Source organism: Vanellus vanellus, assembly GCF_965231255.1.
Source record: "Vanellus vanellus genome assembly, chromosome: 5".
Lineage (NCBI taxonomy): Eukaryota > Metazoa > Chordata > Aves > Charadriiformes > Charadriidae > Vanellus > Vanellus vanellus.
This window is the reverse complement of record NC_138910.1, coordinates 44,298,811-44,311,068: the sequence shown is the minus strand read 5'-3', so window position 1 is coordinate 44,311,068 and position 12,258 is coordinate 44,298,811. Positions and strand designations below refer to the sequence as shown.

Here is a 12,258-nt window from a genome sequence, read left to right as displayed (position 1 = left end):
TAAACCTGGTGGTCCTCCACCAAAGGTAAGTTTTCCTTTCTCCAGACTTACCATCCAGTCTCAGGGGCCTGGGATTCCTGAAGGATGGTCTTACTAGTAAAGAAGTGCCATGGCCTTTTCTATGTCATTTGTAACCAGATCACTTCCCCCATTCAGCAGGAGGCCTGTGATTTCCCTAGTCTTCCTCTTTTCTTTCTTGATGCCCTTCACATCCCTTGCCAGATTCAGCTCCAGATTGGCTTTGGCATTCTTAACATCATCCATACAAGATCAGATAGATAGCAACTCTCTGCTCCTCTAGGGTCACCTGTCCTGCTTCCAACTCTTGTACACCGTATATTTATATCTTGACTTCAGTTAGGAATTCCCTGTTTATCCATGCAGGCCTTCTGCAGACTGTGCTTGATTTCTTGTTGGGATGGATCTTCCTTGAGCTTGTAGAATCCTTGAGTGTCAGCCAGCTCTCCTGGACCCCTCTAATATCCAGGGCTGTAACCCATGAGACTCTTCCAAGCAGAAGCTTGAAGAGGCCAAAGTCTGGTCTCCTGAAATCCAGGGCTGTGGTCCTGCTTTTTTGCCCTGTTCCCTCCTCTTCAGATCTTCAACTCCACCATCTCATTGTCACTGCAGCCAGTGCTGCCTCTGTGACTTCCACATCCCTGAATAGTCCATCCTTGTTTGTAAGTGTCAGGTCCAGGAGAGCACCTTCCTTGTTGACATCTTGACCACCTGTGTCAGGAATTGGTCATGAATGCACTCAAATCTCCTAACCTGCTTGAGCCCTGCTCTCTTGTCCTTCCAGCAGATAGCAGTCCCCCATGAATTCAGATAAAGTCCCTCATGAAGACCAGGACCTGTGAAAGCGAGCCTTCTTCCAGGTGTTTGGATAAGGCCTCTTCTACCTGATCAGGAGGTCTACAGCAGTCTACTCACTGCAAGAGTGCTCATCTTGTCTGTCTGTCCATTTAAGCTCTTGACTGACTCCAGATCCATACCAAGGCACTGCTCCTCCTTCACATAAAGCACAACTTCCCCTCCTCCCAGCTTGTCCTTCCTAAGAAGCCTGTATCCCTTCATCACAGCACTCCAGTCATGTGAGCTATCTCACCATGTATCCATGATCCCAGGGAGGTCATAGCCCTGTAACTGCACACAGACTTATAATCCTCCTGTTTGGTCCCCATGCTGTGGGCACTAGCATAGAGGCATTTCAGAGAGGTACCCAAGCGTGCCGATTCCCCAGGACAGGCTTAAGACCTTCCACATCAGGCAGTTCTGCAGGCACCTCCTCCTTTACATGCCTGTGCTCAAAGGGATGTCACTTCAGCTCTTATTTGTTGATTGCCACGTCCATTCTGCTCTCAGCACCCCAGGCCCTTGGCCTGCCTACCATACCCCTAGCTTCCTTAGCTGCTTGTTGAGGAACCGCTTCCTCCCATTTCTAGTTTAAAGCTCTGACTACCAGCTTGGCCAGCCTGTTGGCAAAGGTATTTTTTCCCTGTTTAGTCAGGTGGATCCCATCTCTTCCAAGAAACTGTTGACTCTCAAAGATGGTTTTATGGTTGTAGAAACTGAAACCCTCTTACCAACAGTAGCCTGTTGTTGATCAGTACAAAGATATCGGCTCTTGTCACTAAGAGGGATGGGCTGCAACCCCATCTGTACTGGGCGAGGGGGGGGCGCACGTGAACCCCAGAGGGTCTTGCCTTAAACTTCTAGGCAGGAAAATGCCCTTCTGTATGTCCTGCTCCTCTCAGAAGTAGAGGAATCCGAAACACAGTAATCCACAAAGTGCTGGAAAAATGTGTCCTGGTCCTTGCGGTGTTCCATTTTTGAAAGCATTGAGCCCCAGTTGTTTGAGCTCCTCTGCTGTAGCTATAAGCAACCTCTTGCTGTCCTTGCTGTGATACTTGCAGGCAATCAATCCTTTATATTACCTTTGTCAGCCTAAATCAGCTTTGTATAGGTTTGCTTAAGTTGTATGGCAGAGCCTCTCTTCCTACATTTAGGGAGAAAGGCATAGTTTCAGATTTGAGCCACTGTTCTTCAAAGAGCAAGTTACTTACAAGTAGTTACTCCTTCTGCATGTGTTCAATAACCATGTTTTGATTTAGCTTTATTAGATTTAAAATCAATATTGCTTTTCATACCAATGACCTAATCCTTATTAAAGCTCTGCCCTGACAACTTTCAAAGTTCAGCAGTTTCTTTATAAGCCTATGAAATGGGCTTATAAAGCCTGAGCTTTTTTAAAGAAAGGAAATTGATTTATTTACCTATTCTGGATTTAAAAACAGTTCACTTTTTTTGTTGTTGCAAATAAAAATCATAAGCAGTCTGAGATGGAGAACTGTGAATTTTATCTTGCCAATGAACTTTCAAAAAGTCGGAGCCTGTGTGAATTATAGTGCAAATTATATTGTTACCTTTGTTTTATCAGCCACTTTCAGAGAAGTTCACTACCTCTGCTTAGGAAGGTCTGGTTAGAATGACACTCTCCTTGCAGTTTGCGTCTGTACAGAAGCAAACAAGTTGAGTGTCCTCAGTTTTCTCTTAACTAAAAAAGATTGCAAGTTTTGGAGGAGTCTTTATGACAGCCTCTCACTTTACAGATACAATTCAGATGGTGATTCAAGAAGAAGCTGGGCAAACAAGGCAGCAGAAATCCTCTTGGAGAGTTTGTGTCTCTCTTACTTTTTTTTCAGAATTTAATTGCCAAATGTATTGATAGTTGTTATGCTTCTCCTCTGTGGGTTTGTGAATGGAGTAGCATCCATGGGTGCGTAGGCAGAAGAGGCTCTTATTTCTTCAGAGGGAAAATCAAGTGGAAAGTTAAGGGGCCATAATTATCTGGTACACAGGATTTCATAGCACTTAATGCCAAAGGTTGACCCGACTTTCCTTTGAGTGGTTGTTTTGGACGTAGCTTATGAGATAAAAGCTATTTTCACAATTGCTCATTTCATGAAGCTAGTTCTTTGAGGATAACAGAGTGAACTTTACCTGTTGATGAGTTTCATTTTATTTATTGGTTAACCTCTGGGGTGTTTTCAGATTATATCAAAACCCAATGAACCAGCTCGCCAGCATGAAAGCCACCCTGAGGAGACAGAAGAAGAGTTACGGGAGCACCAAGCCCTTTTGGAGGAGCCATACAGTGACAGAGTCGCCAGCCAAAAGGAGGCCTCAGGGCTGGCCAACACGGTGCAAGTGAAGCAAGAACCCATTGAGAGCGATGAGGAGGAAGCAGAGCCACAGCAAGAGCTGGAGCCTGGGCAGAGGCAGGCTGAGCAGGAGCTGCTCTTCCGTCAGGTGAGCTCACAAAATACCAAGTTTGGGACTTGGTTCTTTGTAGAAGATTGTTTGCTTCTTGGTAGTCACCTTATACTACTCTAAGGGGGAGAAGCTAGGGGGAATCAGGTCTTGAGGATTTGCTGTGTAAACAAACCTGCAGGTAAAAGCAGTGCCATCCTTCTCTGGAGTCACCATGTCAACTGGGAAGGCCCAGGGAGGAGAATCCAGATCATCTGCACAAAACACGGTGAATGTATTTGCAGCTACTGAGTGATTTTCTGTTTCTTTGGGAAGACAAAGTGTATCTTAACATTTTTGAGCACTAAATATTAGCAGAGTATTTAGTATAGTAGAGTTTAGTATTTTAGAGTATTCAGTATAGTAGAATTTATTTTGATTTTGTGTTTTAAAACAAATTGACTGCCCCAGAGAAGGGCTGGATAAGGGAATGTGGGACAAGGTTCAGTGGAGGGGTTCCTTCTTCATACCTGCAGATCCCAGAGATTGCAGCACTGCTCGCTTCTGAGAGTAAACACCAGAGGCTTGTGGATTGCAAGTGATAAATCCAATAACAAGGTAGCATAGCATAATCTTTCCAATTACATGTCAGTCTCCCAAAAGCTGCCTGTTGTAGTATCAGTAATGAAGGTGAGAAGGTTGTGATTCTCTTAAGGCATCAGTGCTCTGCTCGCCTTTGCAGCGCTTAGCACTCAGCATTTGACTGTATGTACAGCCGTGTGTAACCCCTGCACAGGGTCTGCAGCCAAGAGCAGTTTGCTGTAGCCGTGTCAGGGTGTAGCTCTCAGAGTAAAGCCACGGCCCTTGACTTGTGTCGGGTTTACAGTTGCAGTGTCTGTAAATCAGGAGCAAATTGGTTGCTCCCTGTAGTCATTTGCATCTCACTGCTTGCTGCCGTCTTCCTGGCACTGTGGCACTGACTTATGTGTCCTGCACGAATGTCGCTGGCTGTTGCTCAGAGACTACATTTTCAGTTCCTTATTGAGCAGCGTTATATTCGTAACAGCACTGCCTTGAAGGATGAATGCCATTGCTAACCATGCTTGTACAAAGTGTTATTTGATTTATACAGTCACATCTGAGCCTCTTTGCCTTAGTAAATAAATAAATGAAATGTAACACACTGCTAATAATGGACCACAGTGATACTGTGTTCCTCTGAAAGTGCAGCCCCCCACCCTGCCCTAGTCCTGAATGCATAGTCACATCTGAGGAGTCTTAAAAATATTATGTCCTTTGCTATTATTTTGCCTCAAAGAGGAGAATGACTAAATAGAGGAAATGGGAAGGTTGTTGGGCTATGGTTGGGAGTGTGGCAAGCTGGAACAGTCATCTCTTCTGACCAAAAGCCTGTCCAGCTGATGGTGTGGCTGTTCAGAGAATGAGCTTTGTTGAAGACTCCCTCTCCTGCCTGGGGTCCAGTTGAACTGGACTCATTCCCTGGTCTGATGCATCACACTGTTAAATGCACCAGTGCAGCAGTGGAGGGGCACAGGGAGAGGAAGACGTGGCCAGTCCCAGAGGGTGGATGGGACTGCTTCTGCTAATGACCCTGCCAGTGTGGCACCAGCTTCAGGGCAGTGGTTTGAACATGCTGTGCTTTCCTGACTTCGCTCCAGAAATGTGCACTTCTTCATTTGCTGCACACGTGTGTGTCCGCGCATTTATCAGGGGAAGGAGTCCAAGCCTGTGAACCTTCAAAATCCTTAAAAACCCTTTTATGAAGGCACCACACAGACTTTCAGCAACTACCTGCTTCTTTTCCCCGCAGCAAGCCCTTCTGTTGGAGCAGCAACGCATTCACCAGCTGAGAAACTACCAGGCGTCACTGGAGGCAGCTGGCATGCCCGTCTCTTTTAGTGGGCATCGGCCTCTGTCCCGTGCACAGTCCTCACCTGCCTCAGCCACCTTCCCGATGTCCGTACAGGAGCCACCCACTAAGCCAAGGTTCACAACAGGTAATGTTTTGGGACAGTGGAGGCTGAAGCGGTAGGACTGTGGTTACTGTTTTGCCTTATGTTGTGCTTTTCTGCCCTCTTCCTACAAAGTCATCTATTCAGGGTCTGCATCTCGGCTGTGTGTATGGTCTCCATACCATCTTGTCTTCTTTGAGGATAAGATTCAGTTGTCTTACACCCTGTTGTCCTGCTTGTCCCTTCCCCAGAGGGACAGACACCGTACAGTCCAGACAGAAAATAACCTGTAAAAATCAATAGAAGCACAGTACTTTAATTATGTATCTCAGGGGAAAAAAAGGATGAGTCATATGCTGTGGCAAAACTGATTTAGATGCAAGGCGGAGAGAAGCAATGTTATTGAAAAAGGACAGTATGCCAAATGCAGTATCTATCGGCTGTATTTTCTGCACCTTCTCCAGTCCCTGGCCCTCATGCCATAAGTTATCCACCCCAAGCTCTGTGCCAGCCCCTCCTTCTGAAACACAGTCTCTGCCCAGGAGTCTGTGCCTGTAGGTTAGAAAAAGTGAGATGAATTGATTATTTCAAGTTGTCAGAGTGCAGAAACAAGCTGAAGAGCGTTTTCTTACCTATTGCGTATTCTTCTCAAAGGAAAATTGAGTGCAGTTCTGCTTATGTCTAGTGAAAACCAGAAGTGCAAAAAAGGTGTTAATTTCCCACAAAGGTTAAAGGTGAAAAATAATTGTTCTTCCTGAATCCTGACAACCAGCTTTTTCCACCAAAATCCTTTCTGTCTATTCAGTAGCCTTAGTAACAGCTGAAAGTTATGTTGGGTGATTAGGCAGGCTTATTTTGAAGTCCGCCTTCTTCCCCAAATGTCAAGCTCTGTTTTGTGAATGAACATTTTGCAATGTGATGTGTGCCCTGGGAAAAGGAAGGGAAAAAAAAAATCCAGAACGCCCAAATAAGAGCAACTCATAATTTTGTTTCTCTTTTACTTATCCATTTATTCTTATTGAACCCACACTTTGTACATCATTAAAGTCAGCACTGTGAACCAGGTTTATTTTCAGACACTGATGGTAGAGTAATAGTGATACATTAAATATGACTTTGTTCTTCAGCTGCTAGCTGCAGGGTGGGAGTGATGTGCGATCAGCTCTGTAAAAACCCAAGTAGTATCTCATTTTTGCAAATCAGCCCTTGGAGTCTCTATTTGTTGTTAATATTGAAACCTTAAATTTCAACAAAACTACATTTCTAAAGCAATCAGTTATAGCAAGTTTATTCTAGATTTTGGCTTTTGCAAAGCATGCAAATCCCCTGGCTCATGGTCAAACCACATAAAATTTGAGCATCTAAGACAACTAGACCCAAACCACGCGTGCTTTAAAAACAAGGAAGCCTGGCCCTACTTTTAGAGATTATTCATTCCTTCTCTTTCTTCCCTTCTCCTCCTCCGGTATTTAAGTTGCCTTGTCAATCATACACAAGACTTTGAACATACAATAACATTTCCTACCAGAGGATATAAATTTGATTCAGATATGTGCCTCTAAATTTCATTTAAAATTAGAGGTAACAGTAAGAATGCAGATTTGAGAACTGTGCTGCTTTGAAAAGACACGTTGTGATTTATTTTCCTTGGGGGCAGGGTTTAAAAAAAAAAAAAAGTGGCTTAAAATAAGAGATGGAATATCACATTGCTTTTATATAGCACTGCACAATCCAGTGCAATGATATGAAGAAAGCTTAGTGTATTTCACCTGTTAAATATCCTTTTCACAGCATTTATCTGTGCTAAGACTGCAAGGGCTTGATTTTTCTGTTGCCTCTGTCTCGTGCAGTTCTCTACGTTTATGCTAGGTGAATATGGAGGAGGAAAAACGCAATAAAATGCTTTCAAGGGAGGAAGCATTGTTGTGCATCTACTGGCAGTAATAAAGGTGCAAAGTGTAAAAGATGAGACCTTTATACTAGTCCTATAACTAGTCTTTCACCTCACATAAAGGATAAAGGACTAGTTTAATTAACCGTCACTATCTACTTAACAGTGGCAGGGAAAAAAGAGCCTGCTACTCTATGGGCATGCAAGCACAGAGAGGAAAGGCAGGCATTTCAGCTGTTGAGCACCTGCATGCAAGTTAGATTGCTGATGTTTTCTTGAAGTTGTTCACAGTGTGTCAGAGATTGTGTTTTTGGATGTGGATACTAAAGCTTAATCACTAGGATTGAACTATTCTTTGAAAGGCAGGAAATTAAAGTCTTGGGTATTTTTCAAAGCAAGCAGTGCCGAAGTGCACCGGGCTTCTTTTTCACTAGGAAAATCCATCTGTGTGATAAGCGACTGCTTTGGAAACTGATTCTAACATGACCATGCACTTTGGATTTCAGAGAAATTAAGATTTGAATTCTTGTGATCATTTTGTGAGAGGGCTGGAAAAAACAAACCTCATTCAGTGGCCCTAATGAAGCCAACCATGATCATTCGGACATGAATGTGGCTCTTAAGAGATCAGTTATTGTCCAGCAGACAAAGGAATTGTTCATCAGTTTCATGTTTGGGATATTATATAGAAAACGCTAATGCTTTCTCTGGACAGAGTTAGGACCAGGCAGCTGGAAATTCTGGTGTTTATGTATAATTTATTTTCCTGTCTCTCTCAGTGACCAGTACCTGAGACTTCAAAGGTATAGGGAAAAAACAACATAATACACCTCTCAAGCATGATGTGCATTACTCCACATGAAAGTGAAAACGGTGCCCTTCCTGACTTCTTCAAGCAATCAGTTTTATGTCCCGAAGCATGACATTTAATTTTCCTTCCTACTAGCATATAAAAGAAAGCTAGTCCTTGAACTTGTCCTCGCTAGCACAAGTAGCCCCCTTGACTTTAATGAATACTTCTGCATGCACTGTTCTACGCACTTGAATAAGACTTCTCAGGTTAGGCCATTAATTTGCATAGCTCCAATTATCCAGTCTTTGGTCTCCTGTAAAAATGGTTCCACAAATTATTTTGATGGTTCTGCATTAAAGTATTTTTCATTTCTGATGAAGGCATTTATTCTCTCCTGTGCAGAGCAATATAATTATCTGAACCTCAAATCATATGTTTGTTCTGCCAAGAAAAGCAAGTTGGTTATGCTTTAGTGCTGACCTTTAAAAATTATTCTTCTCATCTCTTAAAGACTATTGCTTCCAGCACCACTTAATTTAACTTGTAATGGCCAATGTAGTTTTGTATTTTAAGCTTAAATTGCCAAGCTTTGCTTTGTGTGTGTGTCTTCATCTGAGTGTCCCCAACCACAGGAAGGAACTTGGAACAGTTCCCTTCTTTCTAGTGGTTTAGTTTTTAAAAAAGAGAAAGGTTGAGTGACGTGTGATTATAGTACAGAAGAACTTTTAGACAGAAGTACAGAAGAACATTTAGACACTACTGTTTTCACCTTTCCCAATGATTCAATGATACTTTATAGGTGAACCAAATTCTGTAAACCCTGTTGTAGTCTCCATTAACAAATAGAGACCAGTAGGCATGCTATCACTTCCTTTTCTGAAAACCTGTTCTTCAACCCCTTCATCTGCCTACGTTGAATAGGCTCAGCTACCTGTTGTAGATGAACACGTGTATTTCAAACACATGAAGCTTTCCAGTGCTTGGGGGTGAAGATGAGGAGGTGCTGGTTTGTGTGGCCGGGGATTTTCCCTGCAGCTACCTGTATTTGCTCTTGTCGGTGTGGCTCTCTTAGGTGGCACCAAGATGAGCTGATAAGTGCAACTGCCTAATTCTGAGCTGCCACCAAAGTTCCTCCAAAAAAACTGGGAGATAGCTGGCAGATCTGTAGGAAGACAAAGGGGGAAGGGAAGAATGTAAGGTTTGTGCAAAAAAGCTGGTTTTTCATTTGTGTTTATCTTTGGTTTGATGTGTGTTGGCTTCTGCCCTACCAGGCTTTAAGGTTACCCAGGTACAAAATAGAGAACAAAATGGAGGCTTTTAATCTGAACCATTCTATGATTCTATGACTAGGTATTGCCTTACCTATATACCTAGAGTTGCATCATGATAGTCTTTCAGGAATTACTATTTAAAGCTTAAAGTCTTGGGGAAAACACCATTTGAAAAGGAACTTGCAAAACAGATTCACGTATCAACTATTTAAATGGTCTTAGACCCCTTCCAGCTTTGCAGTGCATTCAGCATAACTCACTGCCAGGTTGTGCCCAGCTCCGAAGCAGTGAAAAGATTTGTTAGAGCAACAGCATTAAGCATTGTCTTGGAATTCAGGAGGTGAGCAAGAAAAGGCTGCTTAAAACACACAGCTTGAAAATGCGTTTTTCCACAAGTTCATGAAGGTATGGCCTGAACTAGTCTCAGATTTTTGTCCAGGTTGGAGTGTCCTTTACAAATGCAGTGCAGCTTCTTCTTAGCTTTCGTATCTTATATTTTACTTTTCCTGTTTCCATTAGTGAATTCTCTGATGCACTCTCTTGCCTGTGCTCCAAGCAGTGTGCTGTCCCGTTGCCCTTCTCTTTGGCCATCACCTGAATTGCACTATCTTTTAGTCCTTGGTCTCTCAGGTCAGTGCCCTCAGAGAGTGCAGTCCTGGCCCTCCTGATGCCAACAGCAGATTGCCCATGGACTGAAGGGAGTCAGAGTTGCACCCAGACGGGTCAGGAGCTATCTGAGGAATCACTTGGTGCTTCTACTTTTTTTTTTTTTTTTTTTATATTCAGCGCTAGTTGTTGACTCTGCATATATACATTAAATAGATACACATGCACCTTTTGGCTTTAAATCTATAAAGCCTAGTTGTAGTCCCTGTAGATATGCCTGGAAGTCAAAGAAGGCCAAACCACTTTCTTTTTTCTTAATATGAATGATTTAGCCAAATAGAGTGTAGTCCGGTATGATCTAGGAGGACATCTACATAGGGTTCTTTAGGGTAACAGACACTTTGTCAAAATGCGTGATGTCCCCTGAAGATGAGTTTCCTTCAGAAATAAATTAACCTCAGAGGCGAGGTTACTGCAGACCTTGTGCTAGTTTAAATGAACTCAAACTGGGGAGTTCTTATGGGCTACAGCTTCTTCTCGGGTGAAATTTACAGTGCTTGGCTTTGCCCAGCAACTCCTAATGAAGTTTGATGCTGTGAATTGAACATGGGAGACTTCTACAGAGCTTTTCAGCATGATCTTATTTAACTGAACTTTGGCTAACCCAAAGGCAGTCAATTAACCGGAGCTCTGTTCTCTTCCTAGAACTGAATGTGGTTTGGGTTTGCGTTTTTTTGTTTGTTTGTTTTTGGGTTGGTTTTTTTTTTTTTTTTACTTTGCACTCACCTACAGCAAAGCAAGGAACTGCCAGATACATTCTCTGAGGCTGAATACCTGAAAGCCGTCAGTGCCAGGGTTTGCCTCAGAGGGTAAAGCCAAATTTTTCAGTGGCAGAACATGCCTACACTCAGTCAAAAGGTGTGATTGCAGCTCAAGCCAAGCTTGGGTGCAAGCAGCAGCACGGCACTGAGCTCCAGGCTACATGTCCATGTACGTTCTCAGAGTCTGGTTTCTTAGAAGCCCCTTTGAACTCCATGCAGTTGCAAATTGTGCTGTTTATTGGTACTTGGACTGGCTACATGAAAGCCAGCTCTGGTAAGCTCCTTAAGCTGTATTCATGCTGTCCACTGCAGCAGAGGTGTGCTTCTCTGGGATTTCAGAGGAGTGATATTGGTTGGAGTGCAGACCCTTTAACGTTGGGATCTGGGAGAATAGCTCCTGCCTTCACTGCTAATTCAAAAGCTTTGGACCTTTGATGTGCAACTTTATACTGTGCTTTCAAACAGATATTTCTTGCAAGAAACCTTACCCCTTGGGGGGAAAAAAAAACAAACCCTTTTGTTCTGTTTTCTGGAGCTTCTGGCTGAATGGAAGGGTAGATTTGAACATTTGACTATGTCTCTTTTGCTGGAGTGAAAAAAGAAGGTCTTTTGTCACCGGGACTGCATAGCTGTGGAGAACCTGCTGTTTTCCTCCAGTGGAACATTGGCTATGAAATCATAACTTCCCTTCCAAAAACATACCCAGGCAACTCTGGAGCATGAATCAAAGTCTCCTACGCTGTTGTCATGCCATAAATACTTGGTAATGCAAGGGATTTAGCTGCCTGACTCCCACATTCAAATGAAACAACACTGCTAAATACCTACATATCGTGCTGAATAATTATGCCCAAGTGTGTGCTAACAGCCTTAATTAGCATGTTGTCAAATAATGTTGATGCAAAGACTTCAGCACAAACTACTTTATGAAACATATTCCTTCTGATTTTTAATCCCAAGACCTAGAGTCATTTTAGCAGCAATTATAAAAGTACCCAGTGGAAAAAGCTGCAAGTCAGTCCCCTCCTCAATCATGTTGCTCTGCCGGCACATCCGTACTCAGTTGTCACCTCCTTCTCTTACTCTCACAACTTCAGCCTACAGAGATGTTGGTGACTAATTTCTTTTCCGGATCTGTTCAGGCTTTCCAGAGGAAGGCACCATTGCACATTTGGTGCTGTCTCAAAGCAGCATGTTGGATTTTCATTTCTTAGAGAGCTCTGTGGCTCCTGGTAAAACACACACTGCCTTTGTCTAGAAGTGTTCAGTTGAATATAAAGTGCTATAGTCAAAAAAAAAAAAAAAGAGTTTTTTTTCCATATATCTGGCAAAGTTGTGTTGTTTTTTTTTTAATTGAGAGCAACTTTGTAACCTCTGCTGCAGGCCTTGTGTATGACACCTTGATGCTGAAACACCAGTGTACCTGTGGAAACACAAACAGCCACCCAGAGCACGCGGGGAGGATCCAGAGCATCTGGTCCCGGCTCCAGGAGACGGGTCTTCGTGGCAAGTGTGAGGTAATAACAATACCAGTGAAGGGGAAGATGAGGTGATGGGTGTGGGAGAAAGGGAGAATTTGTATTTGTGTGGCTGATTCAACTGCTGGATTATGAGCATTTCAAGGGGTTGATTTCTGGTCTGGGCAATAGCG

At 43.2% G+C, this 12,258-nt stretch overlaps 1 protein-coding gene across 1 annotated transcript in view; it reads left to right on the top strand.

Moving 5' to 3' along the window:
• Positions 1-12,258, top strand: part of HDAC4 (histone deacetylase 4) — a gene marked incomplete at its 5' end in the record, with an annotated part of 175,770 nt that overhangs the window by 112,388 nt on the left and 51,124 nt on the right. The window contains 3 exons of the mRNA XM_082484010.1: positions 3,055-3,312; positions 5,084-5,270; positions 11,991-12,124. Coding sequence (XP_082340136.1) covers positions 3,055-3,312; positions 5,084-5,270; positions 11,991-12,124 — 579 coding nt within the window. The remainder of the gene's footprint in view (positions 1-3,054; positions 3,313-5,083; positions 5,271-11,990; positions 12,125-12,258) is intronic.